This window comes from Pteronotus mesoamericanus, unplaced genomic scaffold, assembly GCF_021234165.1.
Source record: "Pteronotus mesoamericanus isolate MK-2021 breed Mesoamerican mustached bat unplaced genomic scaffold, CSHL_Meso_final scaffold_167, whole genome shotgun sequence".
NCBI lineage: Eukaryota > Metazoa > Chordata > Mammalia > Chiroptera > Mormoopidae > Pteronotus > Pteronotus mesoamericanus.
Genome location: NW_026555308.1, coordinates 38,691,725 through 38,717,336, shown reverse-complemented (window position 1 = coordinate 38,717,336; position 25,612 = coordinate 38,691,725). Strand labels below are relative to the sequence as shown.

Sequence of the window (25,612 nt, the reverse complement as noted above, 5' to 3'; positions counted from 1 at the left end):
TGGGCACAGAGGAGCCAGGCCAACAAAAGTAAGAAGGACCTGGACCCCCTGCTCAGCACATAATGTGCCCAACTCTAGAGCACTCAGATCTATTTCATGGTTAGCACAGCCATACATGGAAGTCTTGCCTTTCCTCTTCTGCATTAAGTCTTTCTCCCTAAATGCCCTTATCTGGTAGTCTCAGGTTCATTTAAAGTCAGGAGAGTACTAGATAAGGACCTAGGGACTCCTAGATGAGACTCTATCCCCTCAGGAGCCCAAACAACTCACCTAACATCTCCACTTGGATGTCCACCAGGCATCTTAAGCTTCATCTCTCCAAAACAGAACTACTGACTCTCCACTCCCAAAAGCTAGCTTTCAATCAGATCCTATAACTTCGCAGCTTGAAACTCCCAGCAGATGCACATAAATGTAGTCTACCTCAGGCTGCCAGGCCCCGCAAAATGTGCATTCTGCCTAATGTTCCCATTTTATCATCTTCTTTCTTATTACTATCTATTTTTTTTGGTCTTTCAGTTGTAGAACACCTCATATTTGTCCCTACCTTAGTGCCACCGTGGCTTCTTTCTGCCATCCTCTCCCTTCTTGCCTTTCAAGTCTCAGTTTAAATATCATAGGAGAGTTACTTTAATAGAAACTGTTAATTAACTATAGAGAAAGAGAAAAATCTACTGTTTTATTAAAAATACAATTTAATATAAACAAGTGTTTTAAAATCATGGGATACACAATCATAGAGCTCCTGGTGACATTACCTGAACCAAATTTTCATACTCTTTCTTCTCCCACACACTATACTTCCTCTTACTAGAGAATGATATTCTAAACAGTGCCCAGTTGCAGGCAGCACACTAGGAATACCATATTTCTGTTTATTCCTTACAATCTTACACGTTTCCAAACTAACTTTCTAACATCTCAGTAAAGCTTTTTTTCTTATTTTTTTAAATTTTATTTATTGATTTGAAAGAGAGAGAGAGAAAGAGAGACAGAAACATAAATTTGTTCTTGCACTTATTTATGCATCCATTGGTTGATTCTTGTATGAGCCCTGACCAGGGACTGAACACAGCCTTGGTGTATCCAGATGATGCTCTAACACCAACAGAGCTACCCAGCCAGGACCCATTTTTAAATAACAGAGAAGCTTTTTCTCACCACTCAATGGACATAGTCTTCTAGTCTCTCTGGCACATCATCTTAAATTATTTTCAAAGCACCAATCACTATCTGATACTGGAACACATATTTACAGTCTGGAATATAAACTTCTTGAAACCCAGGACCTTGTCTCTTGCTGACCACTGCACCCTAGTTCCTGAGACGCATTGGTTACCCAGTAAATGTTTGATGCAGGATTGAATGGAGGTGAGAAATAGCAGGTGCTCTCCTCTCCCCACTGTCCCACATCAGAGGTGCTGATAAGAGTAGGGATATCATGCTCAACAGTTCTAAACAAGAAATGTCCTCAGTAAATATCCTCTATAAAATATCCTTCAACTTAAAAAAAACTGATGAGTATGCAGCACAAACAAATTAAGCTCCCATATATCATCAGTTTTTAAAGGGCCTACTTTTGTTAACTCATAGAACAACTTTCAAAATCCACAGCCCAAAAGGTAAAGGGAGTAACTCCCACCTTCTGTCCCCGACTCCAAAAAAAGTACCTGCCCAACTCTGAACCAAATTCCTGGAGCATCTCTCTTAGTGGAACAGGTCATACAAAAATCAGACAAACAAGTCACCTTAGCTTTTAGTGCATGCAACATGAAACTTTATAAAATTCAAAACAAAATAATATAGTAAATAATGCATAAAATGCATTCTATCAGTAGGCGACTGGCACATCCCAGTCAAATCTCTTTTTATATTCATGAAGAAAATTCTCTTAAGATTCAGAGTAAGGTTAAACAAAGGTCAATTTTTCAGAGGTTTTTATCAAACCTCTAGATTAAATAAAAGACTAGTTTCTTATGATAATCAAGAAAATGTCTAGAATCATTAACTCTAAACCACCACCTTCCTAGCCATTCCATCGACTGAAATGCCATCCTTTATAGCTCATTCTGATTCAACCAGGGAGAAGGACAGTCTAATAAAATATTCACAGTAAGGGAACCAGCAATATTCCTGTCACACACTTGCATAGCTAAGAAGGTGTGGGTCACAGAAGTTGGTCAGAGAAAACCTGTTTTATTGGCAAGAAGAACACTTAGCATACTTGCAAATTCTATTGTATACACAAATGTATGTGGGTATGTATGCATATACAGAGTGCGGTTTCTACCATTCCTGATAGTTTTGTTTTAAGCATTTGCACCTTTACCATTTTCAACTCTTCCTCATTTTAATCTATTTTTGATTAAAAAAATAAACTACTGGGTGCCATAAACAAAGAAAGAACCATTCTATGCAAGATAAAATTCAGTCTCTCGCCTCCTTAAACCTGGTAAACAAATTTATGAAAGGCATGAGATAAATATTTTATTATAAATGACCCATGGAAGACACCTTCATGCCTATTGTGATCAATTGTCTGAGGGACAAGGAAGGAGGAAAAAAATCATAAGAGAATTAAGTTCAAGATGAGTCCTGGAGCTGACTCAAGAAATCTAGGTGCTTCGAAAGCATTTTGTATCCATGTCAAATCAACAAGTAGGACAAAGAAACAGAAGAACAATCAAAGCATGCTCCGCTCGGCAGGTGCTCCAGTGAGGAAAGCCAGCACACACCCAGCGGCTCCGTGGGTGGCAGCTGCAGGGCTCCCCACTCACCACTCCCCCGGGTGCTTTCAAGAACCAGCTGCTGAGTTCTCATGATGTATCACATGCCTGTGCTTGGAAGAGATCAGACCCACTGTAAAAAGAATATGTTCCCGAAAAACATCATCTCTTCCTTTCTTAATAGAAACTGTTCATCAACTAGAGGAAAAAAAAAATTTAACTTACTGTTTTATAAAAATACAGTATAAGAAAAGCAAGTTTTGGTTTTTTTTTTTAAATCACGAGATCCACAGCCACAAATCTCCCGGTGACATTACCTGAACTCAAAACCTCATATACTTTCTTCTACCACACACTGCACTAACTCAGCACACTAGAATATTGTATTTCTATTATTCCTTACAATCTCTCACATTCCCAACCTAACTTGCTAACATCTCAGTAAAGCTTTTTCTTTTTTAAATATAAGTCAAATCTGGTTTAAATGAATGATAGAGGCCTTTCATAAGGGAAACAAGACAGTAAACTCAAAGAACATCAGGGCAAGGACGACGCAGACAGCCATGGAAAGGACAGGCAAGAGCAGTGTCCGCCCCACAGTCCCACCTCCATCCGGCCTCTTTCTTTCCTTCACTAACAGGACAGATCACTTAGAGGGCAGTGACACAAGGTGGTAATAGAGTGATTAACTGGACACAATCTCTTCCCCCAACGAGTTTCTAATCAAGTAGGGGATATTACTTAACAGGCAAACACAACGTAGTGTTTGTAACAAGTGATGGGAGTAAGCCTAGGGTCTCTCTGGGGGCGAGGGAAAGCTTCACGAAAGAGGCATCAGAGATATTTCAACTGCATGGTAAGAAGAGGATTTAATCAGGTAAAAATGAGGAAGGGAAAAAAAACAAGAAGGGTGTCCAGGCAGGGGGAGCGGCAGATACATCCCTCTGAGGGAGGCACTCTGCTATAAGCAAGGAGCACAGGTGCTTAGGTGTAGCCCTAACGTACCTGGGTTGTGGGTTTGAAGGGAGCGTGAGTAGGGGAGGAGGGCTGAAGAGTCCCATTGCAAGAAATGCAGCTCAGGGGCAACCAAGAGCCACATATCTTGAAAGACTTTGGAGTGCATGTTAAGGAGTTGAGATTTGCCCTTAGGGATCCATTAAAAGATTTTAAAACCCCAGAGGAGACATCAGTCAAGTTGCCTCTCTGAAAGAAAACTACAAACGAAATGGGGAAAATATTGGAGGGAATGAGAACAAAGACAGGAAGACAAGTCAGAAAGCTATTACAGAAATCCAAGCTCGCATGCTGGCACCGAAAAGAGAATTCAAAGATGGAGACTGATTCCAGAGAGGTTAGTAAGTGACCATGAGTCACTTATTCATGGTTGTTACAACTGCTGTCCCAGCTGAGCTATTAACAGTGGCCCTTTTCATTCTCAGAAGTGTCCTGGGTTGGATGGTGAATTACATAATCACTTTAGCTATTAAGAGGGAGAACTGACAGGACTTGGTGACTAGTTAGCTATGCGGGGAAAGAGATGACTGGGTTAGGGGCGGCACCCTCGTTTGAGCAAGCGGGATGGTGGCAGCATTTTCTAAGGTACTCAAGTAGATGCGCAGGCAACTCAGTGACATATATTGTATACAAGAACTTCCTGAAGGGTACACAGGCAACAAATAGTTTTAAGGGACTGAATTCCCAGATCATCAGCTTCCCTGCAGTCTTTCTTAAAGCTGATCTACCTGATCTAGCTGAGATTAAGATGCAAGTTCCCTTTTCCAAAGCCCTCCCCTTCCACAATCCCTGCCTTCCCAATTTGAAGGAGAAAAGCACCACTCAACGATTTCAGTCTCTCTATGGCACATTGCCCCAAGATGTAAAAAACGCAGGGAGTGGAACTGCAGGAGCATTTTAAAATACCACCGTTAGCAAAGTTGCCTTTAATAAAGCCACCATAAATTGTCTTTTCCTACCTTAAACATATTTCTGGTAAGCATTAGACAAAGTAATAGAAACATGGTATTTTGGCCCATACTTGGGTTTGTTCTGAATTCAGTTATATTATACAGTAGGGCAGCATGGGGAGTGGTGATTTTCATTTAATGATCTTGCAACTTACATCTTCCAACTACAATCAAAACATGAGATCCGTCCAGAAAGTATCTAGCCACGTGCTATGAAAAATAGACACATTTATTTAAGAAGATACTAGATGCAAGAAACATTGTACATAGGACATTGATGCCCGAGTCCCCTTCAATGTAGGCACCTTGGGACCCCACTCAGTTGTCCCAATCGTCATCAGCTGCCCCATCATATTTTCCTGAATCTCATGAACAACATGAAATCTCTTCCCTTTCAAAGATGATTTTAGTTTTGGAAAAGCCAGAAGTCGCAAGGCACCAAATCTGGGCTGTAGAGGGGCTGAGTCACCTGGGTGATTTGATGTTTCACAAAAAAACTCTGCACAAGGCATGATGCATGAGAGGGCACATTGTCATGATGAAGCTGCCAGCCACCAGTTGCCCATGGTTGCAGCCTTCTGAATCATCCGAGTATTTTCCCTGGAGGAATGTTCAAGCTTAATGCAAAATTTGATGCAGATTCGTTGTTCTACTTGCTCAGTCATTTCAATGTGATGGCCACACGGTACACATGCTCACTCAACAGCATCTACTGCCCTCACTGACTAGTACAGTGAAGTCATCATTGTTTACAGACATACATTCCAGTCCACTCTCCCTGGCTGCCAGGTTACATCGATTTTGCGCAAACTGTTCTCATTATATTCACAATGGTTGGACTTCTTCCAGGCAGACCTCATACACAAAGTTCAGGAGGAGGAGTAAGTACCATAAGAATAAAACAAATCAAAACCTATTTCATCTAAGTGACAAAACACTGTGTCTTATCTGTCTAACCATCTCAGAAATAAAATTCTAAAGTAAAATACTTTTCACTGAATGCAGGTTAACATTTTTATTTAAATTGGCAAATGACAGAAAAGCAAGCTGGTTTAGCTGACTGGTTTAATGACTGGTTTTACAGACGAGCTGTGTGTTGGACACGTTCCATAAAAGAACAAACTAACTCTGCAGCTCCAAAATCTGATGAATATATAAAGTACATGATTAGATAAAAAGCAGTTTATCAAAAATCTTGTATTGGCAAATGTATGTTAAAGTTAACAATTTTTAATTTTCCTAATCCTTTCCAACTAAATTGGATTAAATCTCATGCCCCTAAGTGGGAGAAAAAGAGCATAATTCTTTTTTGATATTAGGAAAGCATTTTTTAATATATTTCCCAGAAACTGTGCAGCTAAACTACTATGATGATTAACAAATCATTTGCAAGTCAAGCAGTTCTGAGTTCACTGCTTTCAAGTAAATTGAAGGGAGACCCATTGAGTGGTCTGAGAAATCACCTCTGTCAGGAACATTAAAAAAAGAGGTGAAGTGAGGGGTCAAAAGGTAAAAACTTCCAGTTATAAAATAAGTAAGTCATGAGGATGTAATGTAGAGCATGGTGACTATAGTTAATAATACTTTATTGCATATTTAAAAGTAGGTAAGAGCAAATCTTGAAAGTTCTCATTACTGAAAAATATATATACTATACGGTGATGGATGGTGACTAGATTTATGTGGTGATTGTTTTGCACTATAGAGAAATATTAAATCATTATGTTGTATACCCTGAAAGTAACAAAATGTTATATGTCAATTATAACTCAGTAATATAAAGAAAAAGAGCAGATTCAGAGGGGAATATGACAACTACATTTCATTTGAGGAACCTGAGAGATTATTTAAAATCATTTTAGATGACAGAACACGGTGATTTCTGGCATGTAACTCAGAAGGAGTTGAAGGAATTGAGCAATCTTCCATCACCAAATTCCTTCGTTTTTTACCTATGTATTTAAGTAAATTAGGTTACTCATTGCTCATATCTATTTTTAAAAATAGAAATAAAATTGTTGCTGAGACCCTATCTTACTCCAAGAATATATTATAACCCTCAAGAGCACCTGCACTAATGAAGAAAAGCCCCATTTGTTTCATTAAGAGATGCATTTCCAACAAGAGTTTATGTTTTTATGTTCAATGATTTTTAAAATCATAATATTTTGCTGTTTTAATTCATTGAATACTGATAACCATGGTAATAACTACTGGTAAGGCCTAATAACAAGCAAAGCCTGTTATTGGATCCAAAGGTCTCAGGAAATGTACTTTTAAAATTTCTATTTACATGCATGATATTATTATAGATAAATATATTTAATAATATATAAGAAAAATTTATGAAGAAAGTGAAACATTAATACAAGAAAGGGAGAGAAAGGGAGAAGAATACCGACGTGTCGTTCCACCTATTTACGCATCCATTGGTTGACTCCCAAGTGTGCCACAGCCTGGGATGGAAACTGCAACCTTGGTGTGTCGGGCAGTGCTGTAAACAGCTGAATTACCAGGCTGGGGGCAAAAAAAATTCTGACTTAATAAAAAGCCTCTTCATAGATATTATTTTAAAGGTTGATGAGTGCAAAATTATTGACATACAGATTCACTGAATATACTTAGCAGTAATATGACAGATTCTACAAGGTCAGTATTTTTGATAAACCAAAAATTGGCATGTACTTAAACTTAAGATAAAATTCTAGATAATTACTGCTCTCAAGAACATAAGTGAAAGAACCGGTCTGGAGGGGGAGATGATGGCTTGTCTGAATACGCTGTGTCTGAGGTACCTGAGGAACATCTAACAACAGAATAAGGACTAACATGTCACACTGACCACACAATTTTTTTTAATATAGATCTTTTTCTAATTTTTTTTTTAAAGTTTATTGATCTGAGAGAGAGAGAGAGAAAGACAGACATTGATTTGTTGTTCCATTTTTTTATGCGTTCATTGGTCAATTCTTGTATGTGCCCTGACCAGGGATCAAATCCAAAACTTTGGTGTTTCTGGAAACTGCTCTAACCAATTGAGCTACCCAGACAGAGCATAGACCACACAATTCAAAGCACTAGTCTGCGTGTTTTATATAGACTTCTTTTACCCTCAACTACCCCTTTTGAAGTTGGTGCTATTACTCTCCCAACTTATAAATGGGGAGACTGAGACACAGGGAAGTTAGGAGACTTCCACTGCCACACAGCTCTCCCATGGACTACAGTGTATATGACTCCAGACAGTCTGGATCCAGAGACTGTATTCTTTTTTATTTTTTTAAAGATTTTATTTATTCACTTTTAGAGAGAGGAGAAGGGAGAGAGAAAATGAGAGAGAGAAACATCAATGTGCAAGAGATACATCCATCATCAGTTGCCTCGCGTATGCCCCCAATCAGGGACCTGGCCCACAACGCACGCATGTGCCCTGACCAGGAATCAAACCAGCAACCTTTCAGTTCACAGGCTGGCACTCAGTCCACTGAGCCACACACGCCAGGGCCAGAGTCTGTATTTTTTACACAGTATAATGCATCTCGGGATGTCTGGATTGGAGATATGAATTGTAGGGTCAGTCGTGCTGTCAGATAGTAATTTAAACCATGGAGCAGATAAGATTTGCAAGGGAAGAGTGACACCGTTCCAACAGCAGCAAAATGAGATGCATTCCCTTCCAGGCCCCTGCACTCATGAAAAAGCCTCCAGCTATTCTTTTTTCAAAGTTTCTTCCCAGGTCTCCTTCATGCATTGTGACCAGTCTTCACAGGCTGCTGCACTGTTTCTGATGCTCTTCATAAAGTCACAGGGCTACTGAAGTAAACCGTTCTGCTTTTTGCTATTTGCCCTCGGTTCCCCTACCAGATGAACAAAGGTGCCTCAGAAAGTAAAAGTTTCAATTTGTAATAATCCAGCATGACAAACTTCCTTTTTTTCTTCGGAAGAGGACTCACATTATTATTTACACACATCTTATCAGCCATTATGGCTGTCTGCCAGAACATGAAATTACGGAAAAGTAAAATCTCACTCAGGTAGCAAAATACAATAAATCAGGGTGCAAAGAACACAATTACTCATGGCAGGGCCAGCCTGCCAGTGCTCAATAGATGAGGATTATTTTTGTTCAGGAACACTCAGAGCATTTGGGGTGGGGTCGGGGGAATACAAATACATACACAGTTTAGCTTATATTGTTTTAGAGAAAAATAGTGCCAGGAGAGACAACATTAAATGTGTGAACCTATACCCACTTAGAGCGTAAGAGAATCAAGAATAAAATCTGCCTTGGCCAGGTGGCTGAGTTGGTTGGAGTGTGGTCCATGGGTGAGGGAGGGAGGAAAGAGAGGAGGTGGGGGAGGGGGAGGAGGGGGGAGGGAGAGGAGGGGGAGGAGGGGGAGGGGAGGAGGGGGAGGGGAGGAGGGGGAGGGGAGGAGGGGAGGAGGGGGAGGGGAGGAGGGGGAGGGGAGGAGGGGGAGGGGGAGGGGGAGAAGAAAGAAGGGGAGAGGAAAGGAAAGAAAGAAAAAAGGTTGCAGCTTCCATTCCTGGACAGGGCACAATAAGTAGGTTGTGGGTTCAAGCCCCAGTAGGGGCATGTATGGGAGACAACAGATCGATATTTCTCGAATCAATGTTTCTCCCTCCCTCTCTCTTTCTGCCTCTTTCTCTTTCTCTTCCCGCCCCCACCCTCACTCCGGAATAAGTGAAGGTATATCCTTGGGTGAGGATTTTAAAAAAGAGAGAAAGGAAAAAAGAGGAAAAGGGCAAAATAAAGAATAGAATCCTAGCCCCGGCTGGTGTGGCTCAGTGGACTGAGTGCTGGACTACAAAGCAAGGGGTCGCTGGTTCGATTCCTAGTCAGGGCACATGCCAGGGTTGTGGGTCAGGTCCCCAGTGGGGGTTGTGCGTGAAAGGCAACCACACATTGATGTTTTCCTCACTCTCTTTCTCCCTCCCTTCCCCTCTCTCTAAAAATAAATGAATAAAATCTTTTTTAAAAAAAGAATAGAATCCTGGTGAATATCAACATTTTATGACATAGTCAGAGAAGTGATCATAAGGAAGACTGAATAGGGATAAACGGAAGAAAACTTGAACAAAGGAAAATAAGAGAATGTGTTGTCATTAGAGCAAAAGGAGAAATTTTCAAGGAGTGAATCATTAGGGTCAATACAACAGAAAGGTTAAGAAAGCTAAGGGCTGAAAATGTCACTAGGATTTAGCAACTAGGGGCCCAAAGACAGTTTCAGCAGCATGACAGGCATCAAAGCTGAAGAGTGAGAAATTTAGGAATGAATGGGATTTGAGAAGTGGAGGCAATGAATTTAGATGAGGCTTTCTAGAGTTCAGGTGTGACAAAGAATCAATATGGCAGTAGGTAGAGGCAAGCATGGGAATGGGGGAAAGGTGGTTTTAAATGGGAGAGACTTGAACATGACTAAACCCTGATGGGAGAGAGGGAATAGAGAGGCAGAGGGTTACAAATGCAGCAGTGAGAGGTGATGAGATCCAGGTCAGAGATACTGGGGATCTTCCATCAAGAGGGGAGGAAAGGATGCATCAGAAGCAACTAAGTCTGTACGGAGGGTCAAGAAGCTGGGAAGCTACCACTGACTGCTTTTATTGCCTTGTTAACCTAAAACTAAAGAGCCAAAGTGAGAGGCAACAGTATTTACTTGAGATCCAAAAAACTGCTATTCTGGAAGCACTGATTCAAGTAGAAACCCAAATAGTGTTCTAATTAGGAGGCAAAGGCAAGGGTTATTTATGAGACCATGAAGGGGAACAATACAAATACATCAAAGAAGGAAGTATTTCTGTAAGTGCAGATAAGCTAACACAGTGATGTTAACTCTAAAGAATGTTTTTAATTTTCTGTCCATTAGTCATAATATCTGCTTTATTGTTATCTTTGAACACAGTCGTTTGGAGTGCAATGCTGCTTTAGGCCTAGTCCAAAGGTGATTTTGCCCAGTTTTAACATTCCTCAAGTTGAAGAGCAAGAGATGCAAGGTGGTGTCTCTGGGATGGCAGCTCCAAGGCAACTCCATTTTAAAGTGGCTCCACTGATATTATTCTTTCACTGTCTTGGTGCTGACTATATCTGTAGGCTACATGTCCCTCTTTCTTTGACTACTGAAGTCACAGGGCAGGAGATTCAGCAGCCTGATTCTCAAAGGCAGGTTGAGTTCAATTCCGTATTCTGAGAAAAGCTCTAATTATACAGAACTTATGCCTGTGCAGAAGTAAATTGTAAAGGAGCCTCAACTGCTAACATTAAAACAAGACATGATTATAACTACTAATTTTAAAACCTTAAGTAGTATAAGATATTATATTTACCCCTATTACTGCTTTCAAAATTAGCAAAACTCATCTTGAAAAATCTCCAAAGGTGTTTGAGAGTCTAGAGTTTACTTAATTTTCTCTCTTCCCCCAGACTGTTTCCTTCTTTTCTCTACTTCGCCTTAAAAAAAATAAAACACACACACACACACACACACACACACACACACACACACACCCTCCCCCCTTCCTCCCCCCCAACCCACCCCACCAGGAATATTTTCATTCATCCTAGCTTCAATCGGAAAAGACTTCTTAATGTTTAACACCTTTTAATCTACAAAAAGCTTTCATGAGTTCCCTAATTTGGTCCTACAACAATTCTGAGAGTTGGAAAAGGGAAGTATTATTCTCAAGATTCAGAAAAGTTAAAGTAACTGACCATTCATTAGGAACAGATACAGGACTCAGACCTATCTTGTGAATTCAAAGGCAGTTCTCTGTTCTACCACATTACCCTCCATTTACAGTAACTTCTAAACATTCACAAATGTGGCTCATGTTTATTCCAGCCTCAGAACATCTCAAATTTGCCCAGTTCTTGAAAGGGAAGAAGTGTGCATATTAATTTCAACTCTCTGCCTATCATTAACAGATCTCGCCATCTTTCTCTCTTGTAATAAGGAATCTAAACAGTTTTTAAGCAGCAACTAATATAGCTCACAGACATCTGGGGAGGTACACACAGCCCTAATCTCAGAAATGCTGAGCATCTGCAAAAGGATATATGTCATCATTACCCAGGGAGAGTAATAATGTTTCACGTTTCTGCCTAACATGGTGAACCCTAACAAGAAAGCCCTTCTATTTCCACTGATCAAGCAAAATTCTTTCCACTGTAATCATGTACAAGGGGGGGAAAATCAGAATTATCTTCTAGAGAGCAGGCCCCTTTGTAGTATAGGCTTTCCCCGCTAGGTGAGTGTTCTAGGAACCAGCCAGCATTGTTGTGAGAGGATGCATTCAGCTTCAGTGAACTTCTTTTTTTGAAGACATTTTTGATGTATCTGCCCATTTCATATGGGTGATTTACGATCACGCCTGCCTACACCTCACTCAGTGTTCAGCGGTTTTTGACCAAAAATGGCAGGACCCCTGTGCTCCACCCTCCCTATTCACCCAATATCAGCTCAAGTGACTTTTCTGTTTTCCCTGATGAAAAAAGTCCTCAAAGGGAAATGTTTTCCCGATGTGGAAGAGGTGAAACAAACAACAACAGAAGCACTAAACAGCATCAAAAGCGACAAGTTCAAAAATTGCTTTGAGCAGTGGAAAAAAAAGTCTCAATAGGTGTATTTATCAAATAGAGAGTACTTTGAAGGTGACTGAAGATTAAACATGTAATAACAAATACACAATTTTTTATAATAAATTCCATGGGGGGGCACTCCCTCGTATAAATTTCTGCTACTGTTAACAGAAATTTATCATCTTACAATTCCAAAGGACAGAAGTCCAAAATGGTCTCACTTGGTGCAACAGACTATTTGTGTCCTGCACAAAGTTGCTATGTTGAAACCCTAATCCCAGCGTGATGGTATCTGGAAGTGGGACCTTTAGGAGGTAATGAGGTCAAGAGAGTAGAGCCATTAGAGCCAGAAGAAGAGGCCAGAGAGCTCTCTTGCTACAATGTGAAGTTACAGTCAGTCAGTTGTCTGCAACCTGGAAGAGAACTCTGCACCAGAACCCACCCATGCTGGCCCCCTGATCTCAGACTTCCATCCTCCAGACTATGAGAAATAAAATGTTTCTTGTCTAAGTCAGCCAGTCTATGGTATGGTATGTTGGAGCAGCCTTAACTAAGACCCTGGGCCAAAATCAAAGTGTACACGGGGCTGTGTTCCTTCCAGACGAACTGGAGAGAATCCACCTCCTCACCTTTTCCAGCTTCTAGAGGCTACTGCATTCCTTGGATCAAGGTCCCCTTCCAGTAAACGCATGACTCTGGCCTCTGCTTTTATTGTCCCATCCCCTCTTTGATTCTCCTGCCTCCCTCTTTCCTGTATAAGAACATTTGGAATCCCACTGATTTCACCTGGTTAATCCAGGATAATCTTCCCCACCCCCCCCAACCCCCCCCGCCCCCCCCGCATTGTAAAATCCTTAATTTAATCACACCTACCAAGTCCCTTTTGCCTTGCAAAGTGACATGTTCACAGGGACCAGGAAGGAGGACACAGAGCACAGAGAGAGCTGGTGTCCCTTCAAAGTAAAGACACACCAAGCTGAGCTGCTGAGCAGTATAGCACGAGCGGCACAAGAGGTGTCCCTGCTGAGCTAGTGACCAAACTGGTGACGGGGAGCCCTAGAAGGAACTGGAGAGAGCAAATTTTTGGAAGTTCTGCTGCTTTAGATGAACGATCGGTACTTTCAGAGAATTTAAAATAATGACAACTAGTACGTGGCAGGACCATCAGACAAATCTGTATCTCTCTGACTCCCATGTGTGTTCTTATGATCCCTCTGACGGACGGCTTCACCTCCACCTCAAAGCAAGGCTGGGAGCTTTCTCTACGTCAAACCAAGGCCCTGATATAACAGAGCTACATCCCCCACTCAGACCAGCCGGGTAGAGAAAGAACCTGATGACAGGGGCCAGAGCAGAACAGAAAGCAGGCTCCATGCCCAGACTAAATGCTTTCACGTTTGTCTTTAGGAAAAGGAACTGCAAGTATGTGAACTTCATGGCGCAGCTTTAAGAGATTGCTTTATAGAAGTACGCCTGGGTTAACACATGCAGCACTGTGCAGATTCAGTCTCAGTAAACGTGTCTTCACGAAGAGCTGTTTTTACTTTCTAGAGATCCTTTAACAGACCCCACCTGAGAAGTTAAGAACTTACGGTGCCAGGACTATTCCAAATCAAGTCAGCTGTACTCCTTAGAGAGACGTTTGCTTTAACAAGGTTTATGTCTGTCTAGCTGTTTCTCTTCACACATAGGTAACATCTGAATCAACGCATTTGCTACATGAACTTCCCAGTTATAATTTAATAAAAATCATATTTTTCCATTAAATATTCCAGGCAGTACATTCCTTTTCCCTAGAATTCCTGAGACCATGTGAAAAGAAGAGAGTCTCTAGTGTATGACTTGCCCATAACAGGCATTAAATTATTGTTGAAGGACCCATGGACTCATACACAAAAACCAAAATAAACGACTTCATTGCCACAAGATCAATCTGAGAAGTTAGCTTATTGTAAAATGCCATTTAAGTCCTCTCAATGAACATTAATATGTGAATTGCACAGAAAGAGAGAATTCCTTAGTCTCCTAAGTATGCGGAGCCATTTTATCTTACGTGCACCCGGTCAGGATAATATAGTGGCTGCAAAGTCTTGAAAACATGATGACTTGAATTTGAATTCTGTTCCTCCTACTTGATGGTTATGTGACCTTGGGGAAACTGTTTAACCTTTTTAGTGTCTGTTTCTTCATTTTTAATGGTAGGATAATAAAATCAAATTCATACAGGTGTTCTGAGCATGCAATGACAACATGCGGAAAATTTTCAATAGCGCCTAGTGCATTGATGACAACAATGGGTAATGATGATGAACCGTCTGGATCCTCCTGGGCAGACAAGTTCCTGGCCATGTGAGGCCCACCTCTCCTAGGCACATGCTCACCAGGCTCCCGGTAGCTGCCTACCTTCTCAGACAACATGCACTAACTCTCCAAGGTAGACATAAAGCCTTCCCTGACCCTTCGGCCACCACCAGTCCAACTCACTCGCTTGTACTTTGCACACTTATACTTTGACCGTGACTGGCTGACTAGCAGTGCTGCAGGTTACCCAGTCCCACCCCACTCCCCATCCCAGCCAGTGTCTGAGGCATAGCCCCAAGGCATGATCATTTGCTAATGGAAGGGAGAGCCTAGGGCTTTTCATTGGCACGTGAGCCGCCTCTTCTTTCCCTGTTAATCTTTATTCCCTTTTATCAGCCAAAGCTCATCCCACTGTCTCTTTTTATTTGCCTCCAGAGTAAACCTAAGGGGTCCTTCTTAGGGCCTCAAAGTCTTCTCTATACAGATCTTAATTACACTATAGATTGTTACACAGTCTTCCCCATCAAATACAAACTTTTGGGTACTAAAAAACGGCAAAGCAGTACACAAAATCCAATCTAATGAACAGTAACACATGTTTATGGAAATCATTACTCTCTATTTTTAAGGCAAATATTTTTTATCATGTCCTGTGCCATTCCAGCATAGGGCTATTCTTTAAATTCACATTTATTTAATTTAAGCAACTATGAGATATTTACATTAAGTAAGTATGGGATATGCAGGGCTGCTCCCACTAATATAGAGAGGAGATGGAAAAATACGAATTTGGGTTTATCAACAACCTCCCTAGAAACTTAAAGCTGTGCCTTGGGCAGTTGCCCTTCCACAGTGAGAAACCTGCCTGAGCTAATCCTGCGAGAAATCTGAAATTCTGTCTCAGTACGAGAGCACCCAGGAATGGAATCACATGCTCCTACCCAGCTGGGCTCTATCAGCCCTCCAGACCTGCATGCTGTGACGAAAGGGTTACCGGGAGGAAGGGCAAGTTTTCATAACCTTATTCTCACACCTTCCCACAATTAAAAAGAACATAAGACAATCAGATACCTGAACATACAAAGACTATGCAATGTTCACACATCACTTCTATTTTATCTGAGTTCATCAGAAAAAAATTCAGGAGACAGAAAAAAATCATTTTTTCATGTGATTTATAAACGTGATGGAAAAAATTACTTAAGGGCTTTCCCCTTCTAATTGTGTAATTTATCTCCTAAAACACTTGTATTATAAACACTATCACAAATGCCAAACTTTAGGAATAAAGGAAAAAATTTTTTTGGTTTTAATATAAGCCCTAGAAAACTCTAAATAAACCATCAAAACCAACTGCAAATCCTTTTTTAAAGATATAGGCCATTGTTTGAAATGCTCTAGCTTTTCACATTTTCCTCCCCTTTGGAAAGAAAGGGAAAAAAAGAAGATAAGGTCTATATAATTTTAGCAAGACAGTCAGTCTTTCCAGGCAAGGTCTGACATACTAGATAAGATCAGGAAACTCTTCTTTCCTGCTAGGAAAAATGTTATTTCAAAAACATGAATATAATACAAGATATCTTCTACAGCCTTCAATCTAATCTTTCAGCATAGATTTATAGTTCTGCTATATTGATGTATGGCCTGTACGGAACAGAATTCAGTGAACTTCTGCATATACCATTCCCTTCCTTTGAAGTATGCATTAATGACCACTTGCCTTTAGAAAGCTATTCCTTTCTGTGGAAAGCTAACCAACACACCCAACTTTTTATTCCTATTTTGTGAAATCCTATGAAACAGAACAGGTTGTGAAACTAGCTCAAGAAAAATCACAACTTATCACCATCAATAACATTCCATTTGCCTGCCTCTTCTCATCTGAACACATTCCTGAGACCTGGACAGGGAAACACCACTCAACCAATCATGTCCCTCACTGAAGAGACCCCAGATGGCCCAGTGGAGGCTGGAAGAGCTGATGAAGAAAGAAGAACCAACCTTTTATCTCAACAGGAATTAAGCAGCATGAAAAATAAAAGCTAAGTTAAATAGGGTATTTTTAAGGTAAGCATGTGTCCATCAGAGGTCAAGATCTTTCTTAGACTAAAACAAAGGTCAATAATGAATATCCTTTTGTACCTCAAAATCAGGACCTCTAAAGTCTTTCCTCTGTTTATCATATAAGAAACTGCTTCTCAGCCTTATAACCATATAGAACCCTTACTAACCAATGTAGTGAGTTTCTTAGTAACTATCATCCAACAGTCAGGAAAAAGTTCTGAGTTAAACCCTTGTGAACAGTTTGACATCAGAGAGCAAAAGTTTAGTTGCCTTTATCACTCTAACTCCATCAAGCTCATAAATAAAAACCTCTATTTATTTCACTTTATAATTGCTTGTCCAACTTCTAAAACTTAGATAGCCACTTTTTTACATTGTATATATTTCTTCTCTTTATTTCCTTTCTTAAAAGGCAATAACATCTGTCACTTCAAGTGACCGATCACTTGCCTCCTAACACATTAAATGATTCACTTAGTCCTCTTAACAGCACAAATGGAAAGTACTGACTATGATGTGGTTGCAAAAATGGAAGCCAGGTAAGCTGTGTGTGAAGAGCAGTTACACACATGCAAGCCGTGAATCTTGCAACTCTGCAGACGTTTGGCAAAAGAAGACAAATGCAAAGAAATTAGCAAGGGAAAACATGTTTAAGGTTTTCCAAGTCATTTTCATCTACAAGGACCTCCTAAAACCACAGCAAGAATGGCTAGAGATAGAGTGAAATTTATAACCAGAAAAGTTTAATATGAAGTCATTGTACTCACTGTCTGATGGCTTCTGTCACAGTAACGCAGCCCAAAATAATCTATCTCCACAAGGTTTATGTGACGGAACACGTGGTCAAGGACAACGGAACCTTTCGTTGACTTCTGCAAAAATAATGCACAGTTTTATTTTTGTTTTTAACAAGGTGTTTTGTCATTCTCAGTGGGACAGTCAGAGTTCTCATCTATTAGCTTCGCTCACAACAGGAGCAATTTTATTAGCCCACAGCTCCTTATATTAAGTTTTGCCTCAGTTACAAAGGAAAAAGGGGTTTTTAAGTAAAGTATATTACAGAAATTTCTTTGGAAAGCAATCTTAAAATTGTAATGGGTTTTAAATTATATAAACTTATTTTTTTATGGAATTGAAAATTATCTTCAGCACAAAATTCTTGATGGAGAACAAGATGATGGCAAGTGGTCGTGGGAGGTTGGGGGTGGAGGGATTGAGCAAAAAGGAAAAAGGACTCATGGACATGGACAACAGTGTAGTGATCGCTGGGGGGAGGGGGGTGTAAGGGGATTAAATTGTAATGGAAGAAAAATACAATAAAGGTTAATTTAAAAAAAAAAAAAAAAAAGAATCTCTCATAGCCCTGGCTGAGTGGCCCATCTGGTTGGAGCATGGTCCCTCCCATACACCAAAACATTGCAGGTTCGATGCCCTGTCAGGGCATATACCTAGATTGAGGATTCAGTCCTGGTCAGGGTGCACATAGTGAGGCAACCAATAGATGTTTCTCTCTCACACTGATGTTTCTCTTTCTCTCTCTCTCTCTCTCCTGACCCCTTTCCTCTCTCTGAAATCATCAAAAATATCCTCGGGTAAAGATTTAAAAAAAGAATCTTTTACATAAAGAGCATCTAATAAATTCATTTAAAGAACACATTTTAGTTAAAAATCCCAAAATATTTCACTTTAAAAAGCTATTTCAACTACAGTGCTACTCTCACAATTAACACAGAAGATACAAAAATTTAAATAACAATAACCAAAACTCTTATTTTCAATCCTCAACTAATAAACCCATAGATTAAAGATGTCAATTTTAATGTTCTGAAAAGCCCTATCAAAAATAATTTACTGTGTCTCTTTCACACAAGCAAAAACATAAAGAAAACATTCCCCGTGGCTGGTTTGTAAATGCTGACACCTATCTAAAAATCTCATCTCTCTTCTCTCCCTCCCACTACATACATAGATTATTTAAATTAAGATTCTTATCATCTAATAGCTTAAATACCAATTATTCACACATACGAGATAAAGATTTAATCAGCAAGCACTATTCCACATACCACATTAATCTTGATAATAATCAATTTCAATGGTATACGTACATATTACAGACTTTCCCTTTGTTTTGCCCCATCATTGTCAGCTATTACAGGATAGTTAAAAAAAAAAAAAAAAAATCCCCAAGAAGTCACACATTGTGTAAATGAAGTAGGGCTTTGTTCAGTTTCATTTTTCTCCTGGAGAACTTAACATTGTATGTTTACTCCTGTAGGTAAATATTCAATATTGCACTGCTTTTAGAAAATGAATTTGTAACCTGAGAAATGTTTTAATTAAATGTATAATAAAATGGGTGATAAAAGCACACTTTGGGAGAAAATACTATTTCAAATCCCATAGGTATTTTGTTCTCCTTTAACCTATCTAATTGTCACCTTCTCCAAATCCATTAGATTTATTCAAAAAAAACCACTTCCATGATAGATCTTTTCAGTTGTTGGCATAATAACAATCTCATATCTAGTAATGCATCTTTGTGCTCAGTACCTATGCCTTCAGCTAGGGTAAAAATCTAGAAATTACTCATGTGAAGGATATGCATACTTAAAATTACAATGCGCAGTGCTGAAAAGACCATTACAATTCACTCAATGAGAGTATGTTTCCCCACACCCTTGCCAACATTTGGATTGAGCAAAATTTTTCCAATCTGACTGAGCAAATAAAGGGGGAGGAGACAATTCCTTTATCATGTGCTTGCTAATGAATTGCATTTCCTAGCTTTTGGGGTAGGCATTCTCTAACTAACCCAAAGTTTATAAGCAAATTCTAGTAAGTACTTCTAACACAATTTTACTTAGTATATTTAGCTTTTCACTCTGGAAATTATTTTTGTGCTTGTGATAAGAGCCAATCTTTGTTTCCAAGTGGATAGACAACTACACCATCTTTTATTAGAAAGGCCATCGTTTCTTTGGATTTGAAACAACTTTATCATCTACTAAATGAACCCTCATTATATCCCAAGGATTATTCCTGAACCAATCCTCTAAGATTTTAATGAGTTTAATTTTTTGACATCCATCATTCTTTTTCAAAATTGTCTTTGCCAATTTTTAGACATTTTTCTCTATTAGTGGAAGTTTAGAACAAGCTTACCAAAGTAATAAACAATTCTGTTGGGATATCTGATGAATTAAATTTAATTAACAGACTTGGGGGGAGCGGGGGGAGGACAACACATGATACTTACAAAGTAAAACCCATGTGGTTTTCTTTCATATCCTTCAAGGAAGTTTTACACGTTTTTTCCATGTAGGACTTATAAAATTCTACTTGGGCATTGTGGAAGACAGAATTTATAAAATGGCCCCCACCCCAAAAATATGCCCTGCTTTAATTCCTGCAATTGGTGAGTATAATAAATATCACCCCTGTGATTGGGTTATATGTCACAGTTGGCCTTAATATAGGGATTAGTGGAGTTCATCTGTCCTAATCACTTGGGACCTTATAAACAAAGCACTTACTCCAACAAAAGAGAAAGGCAGAGGGGAAGTAAATGATATTCAAAGCATGAGAACACCTATACAGGTCCTTGCCACTTGAAAGATGAAGGGGGCCATCTGAGAAAGCAGTGAGAAAAGCAGGAAGGAGCTGGAAGTGGAACCCAGCTGACAGCCAGTAAGAAAATGGGAACTTCAGTCCTACAGCCCAGAATGGGGTTTTGCTAACAGTCTAAGTCTAGAAGCTGATTCTTCCTTAATGCCTTCAAAAAAGAGCCCAGTCGACCGACACCTTGCTTTCAGCCTTGTGAAAATGAGCAGGAAACCCAGCCACACCATCCGTCCTAGACTTCTGACCTACAGAATGGTGAAATAATCAATGGTGTATATTTAAGCCTCTAGTTTGTGGTAAGTTGTTACACAGCAATAGTAAACTAATATAGGCTTATTCTTACATATTTTACAGTTCTAGTTATATCTTATATTACTTTCTGAACGGCTACTGTTAGTGTATTGGGATACAACTGATTTGATTACATTGGTCTATTTCCTAGCCATCTTGCTAAACTCATATTAGTGAACAGTTGTTCCCTCCCCCCACCCTCGATTTGAGAGAGAGAGAGAGAGAGAGAGAGAGAGAGAGAGAGAAACACACACTGATTTGTTTTTCCACTTATTTATGCATTCATTGGTTGCTTCTTGTATGTACCCTGACCAGAGATCGAACCTACAACAAAGCTACCTGGCCAGGGCTAGTGAAAAAAGTTTTTGTCTACAGCCCTGGCTGGTGTGGCTCAGTAGGTTGGGGGTCATCCAACAAAGGGAAAGGTCACCAGTTCGACTCCCAGTCAGGGTACATGCCTACGGTACATATAAGAGGCAACCAACTGGTGTTTCTCTCACACATCAGTTTTTCTCCCTCTCTCTCTTCTTTCCCTCCTCTCTAAAAATAAATCAATAAAAGCTTTAAAAAAAGAGTTTGTCTATGGAGTCTTTCCATACAATCACATTTTCTACCAAATGTTCTGTTTCTTCCATTTCAAAATGCCTCCTCCATATTTCTTCCTTTTTTTTACTGCACTGGCTGGAGCCTCAATATAATGACAGAAAATTGTGAGATGTTCATCCTTCTCTTCTTCCAGACTTTAATGAATTGCTTCTAAAATTTCAACACTATATTATATATAATAATAAAATATATAATTATAGTTATATGTAATTATAATAATATATGTTATTATATTTATAATATAATTATAATAATATAATATATATTATAATATTTATAATATAATATACATTATATTATTATATTTATAATATAATATATATTATATTATTATATATTATATATAATATAATACAGTAGTGTATTATAGTGACTGCACCATAGTCCTTTGTATATCCCCTTTATCAAATAGAAATTTCCTTTTTTTCCTGCTTTTTGGTCTTCTTGTTTGTTTTGTTTTGTTGTTTTGATTTTTAATCAAGACTGGGTGGTAGTTTTATCAATTTCGTTATGGGAATCTGAGATGATTACGTGATTTGTGTTCTTTCACCTATAAGTAATGTTAAAAGAGTTTCTAATGTCAAATATTCTTAACTGAGAATTTCCCATTTTCTTTCTTTTGTTCTAGGTATAATATCAAGCTCTCTCCATATTTAGAGAGGATTCTCCACTTTGAGGGTCTTGGTGGAGGTAGGAACCAGGCTCCTTAACACCTGGAAGCTGGGCCATGACCCATGACCTGGTTTCAGCCAAGGACTTTGACTTCTGAGTAAGTGATGCAAAGATGAAGAAGTATTAAGAACTCATTCATCCAGAGGCGGAAGCAATTGTGACAGGTAGTGACAGTGACCAATTCCTGAGCCAAGTTTCCTAGCATTTTTGAAATACTAAATAGGAATAGTGAGGCTCTCCACCAGCCTCCTTTCCTTTGCCCTGTGAGAGCAGTAAATTTGTACGTTTGGGCCCAAGAACCACAAATCCTGAGTAAGAGTATAGGAAATTTAAAATTGTATACTATAAATATCATCATGAATACAGTTTATCATAGGAATATGAGTACATCCAGCAGAATTCTTGGTTGCAAACAATAATAATTGACTCTTGCTAAGTAACCATGAAAGGAATTTACTGGAAAGAGACTGGGTGTCCTGCAAGTTCTATAGACATCACCTGATGGTCTTCTAATCCACAGCGCCTAGATTTGGAGCAGTCCTTAATCCATCATTACCTTCTCCCATAGTTCTGCCCAGGTTCTGGAGTATGGTTTTCAGCTTCAATTGTTTCACATTTGCCTTTTGCCTCAGGAATTTTTTTTAATAGTTTCTGGCCAGCTGAGATCAGCCTTTCTTATTTTCCAAGCTGCTGTGGAAAATGCACACATATCTTTCCTATTACTTCAAAATATTTCTGAAAGGCTAGTGTATGCGGCTAGTATTCCATACTGATCTAATCTCCCTCTGGGCCCTTTCTCCTGGTCAGGCACAGAGAGAAATGGACAGAGTAACTAGAACAGGTAGAGCCACACAAATCCAACCTAATTCTGTCCCAAGCAGGTAAAGAAGTGTTTTGTAAACAAAAGCAGAATACATTACTCTTAAAATTATAGCACTGGAATGGGGGCAGATTTAAATACTGTATGTATAAGCTATATTTAAATCTCCAATTTTGGTGCTATAATTATATGTAATATGTTATAGATATATAAAAATATATGTAAATTATAATTTATATTATGTATAATATATAATTTATGTATAAATAAATTTATAAATCAATTTATAATCTGTACTATAGATATATATAAATATCAAAGCTGTGTTTATGAAAACATTTTATGCTTCTACTTCCACAAGAAATATTAGCTTTTTCATACATACAATCTATTTATAAAGAAGATACAATACTCTACTCATGAAAAATATACACAAAAGCAAGCTTGGAAAACAAGTTTAATAGTTTGGAAAGTATACAGAAATGGCAATGATTTCATGCACAGAAGAAGAAATCACCTTTTCCAAAACAATCATTCCAAAAATACCAGAATACAATCTATCAATCCTCTGTGACAGCTTTGCATTTATATAGAATCTGGTGCTGAAAATTCTTTACAAACATCACCCTTTAGCAGACATGTTATCCGGTACAGAGAAACTACAAAGAAAGCACACAGCGTTATGCAATGACTCCAGAGCTGACCTATGAGAAAACACGAGGTCTCATGATTCCCTGCACAGCTTTGTATTACAGGTGTGTCTACATACGCACCTGGAACACAGCCAGGTGAACCTCAGAAATACTATCATTCTGTCACTACTCCAAGCAAACATGTCGATGAGAAGCTCTTAATTCTCATCTGTCGTCGTGTAATATGACAAGACTGAGAAGAGTGAATGCCAGCCATAAATTAGCTACTGGGCGGGGGTACAGCTCTCATTTCTGCCAGTCCTGCCCTACCTGACCCCTTCCAATCAGCCTTCTGCTTTTACATTTACTCTTTCTTCATGTGGGTTCCTCATAGAAACTGCCTCTGGGCTATATTTTTGCAGTTCCAAGTTGAAAGTCTTCAGGTTTAAAAGAAATTATACTTGAATAAAAAAAATTTAGAACCAACAAAGAACTGACATAAGAGCCAAAGAACAAACTAGAAATATACTGGGCAAGGAATAGGCCAGTTTCAGTATTTATTACTAGAAAAGGACAAGTAACCATCAAGGATATTATCAAAGAAACATGACTTCATTCATTCAAATATTTATTGAGTACCTACTCATGCTAGCAAGTGATTAATCTCTAGAAGGTGGAAAAAGTACGCTAATGAACATGCCAGAGGAGAGCAAGACGCGCCCAGAATGGAATACAAAAAACCTCTATGGGGGAAGCATTGCTTGGCCCATGAGAACCCTAAAGAAGCCCTGGGGCTGCAGAGTGACTAAAAGTTCTAGAAAGTGAGACAGGGAAGGTCTCAGTTTTCATCAGAAGCTGTTGTATACATCTGACTACCACGCACACGTTTTACTTGCATAAAACTATTTTTAAGAAGCAAAACTGCCAAGTAGAACCTAGTCATTACCTTTTTGGCTCACGGAGGTAGATGTTTTGTGGATCTGGTTCACGCACAAAGAGGTTTGTTAAGTAAAATGCACAGAGACAAGACAGGACTATAATGTTGAGCTGTCAATTTGTTGACCTTATTTATGTATAAACAATTCACACTCCCTGTTTCAACCCAGAAGGGTAACTTTAAGACTTTTTAATCGGAACGCTTCCTGAGCTAACTATTACAGTCCTTTAAATACTAGTGTGGAGGCTATATAGCCCCAGTCCCTTAACTCTACTCCTTTTGGCATTTGGCTAAAGACATGAATATGACTGTATTTAGTACCATTCCAGTTCTTTCTGACCATTTCTAGAAGAAATCTCTACCAAAATGAGTAATTTCTAAAATGCTACAAAATAAGATATAACTGTGACCACAGCACTTAGCAACATGCCCAAAGAGTTTCTGAAGGGAGAATAAATTTAAAAATTGTCTTAGGCCCATCACGGACCTCCACTAATGAAACCTGAGAGCTCAGCAACACAAGTTATCAGGAAAGGAATTCATGAGGCCTTCCTGGGCCTGGGCTTGTTTCTCCTCTTTTCTTTATCTGGAATATCTTCCCTGCTCTGTCATCGCCAAAACCCCACTTAGCCTTCAAGACCCAGTTCTAAGGCCACCTTCTCCATAAAAGCCTGCCCTTCTCCCCTCAACCTCATTATGACTTCTGCCTCCACTGAACCTGCAAAGTGCCTCATTTTTGCACATCTCTGAGACTGACGCCATTCTGCCTTTCTTAAAGCCGTTTTCTACCTCTTTTAACTTTCCTACTCTTTAGGCATTTTGAAAGCAAGTACTAAATTTTACACCATTTCCTTTCCAGGCAGTCTAATAATTTGCACACAGTAAGAAATACCTAAAAGTTCACCAAATTAATACTGAGGGCCAACAAGCAAGGAAGAGAGAAATGTAATACTGGAAACATGGTGACTATGAATTAAACCTCACTTCCTGCCTCTTAATGAAAATGTCCATGTTTCCTGACCAATCAGATCTACGAAAGCAGAGAGAAAGCTGCAGGGATTCAGTTATCCTGACTTCAGTGTTTATCTGATTTAAAAAGCATGCATTTGTTTCAGTGTCATAGAGTTCCAACAGGCTCAGACTCTAAAACTAGTATAAGGAATAAGTAATTTTTTTTTGAAATGTACAAGATACCAAAATATAAGGACCCATATTAAATTTTTATATGTAAATCTTACAGAATGTACAGTTTTCTTTATTCAATAAAATAAATCTGACAGGAATTTGGTTCTTCTATTATTAGGAAGACAAAATAGATGTGAAACATCTAGGAAGAAAATAAAGGAAGCAACTGACTTTTTATAACTCCATTCAGAAAAGT

The 25,612-nt window shown here is 39.1% G+C and overlaps 1 protein-coding gene across 1 annotated transcript in view; it reads right to left on the bottom strand.

Moving 5' to 3' along the window:
• EPB41L4A (erythrocyte membrane protein band 4.1 like 4A) overlaps positions 1-25,612 on the bottom strand; it is a 245,132-nt gene that overhangs the window by 134,413 nt on the left and 85,107 nt on the right. The window contains exon 2 of the mRNA XM_054589971.1: positions 17,417-17,521. Within this exon, the coding sequence (XP_054445946.1) occupies positions 17,417-17,521 (105 nt within the window). The remainder of the gene's footprint in view (positions 1-17,416; positions 17,522-25,612) is intronic.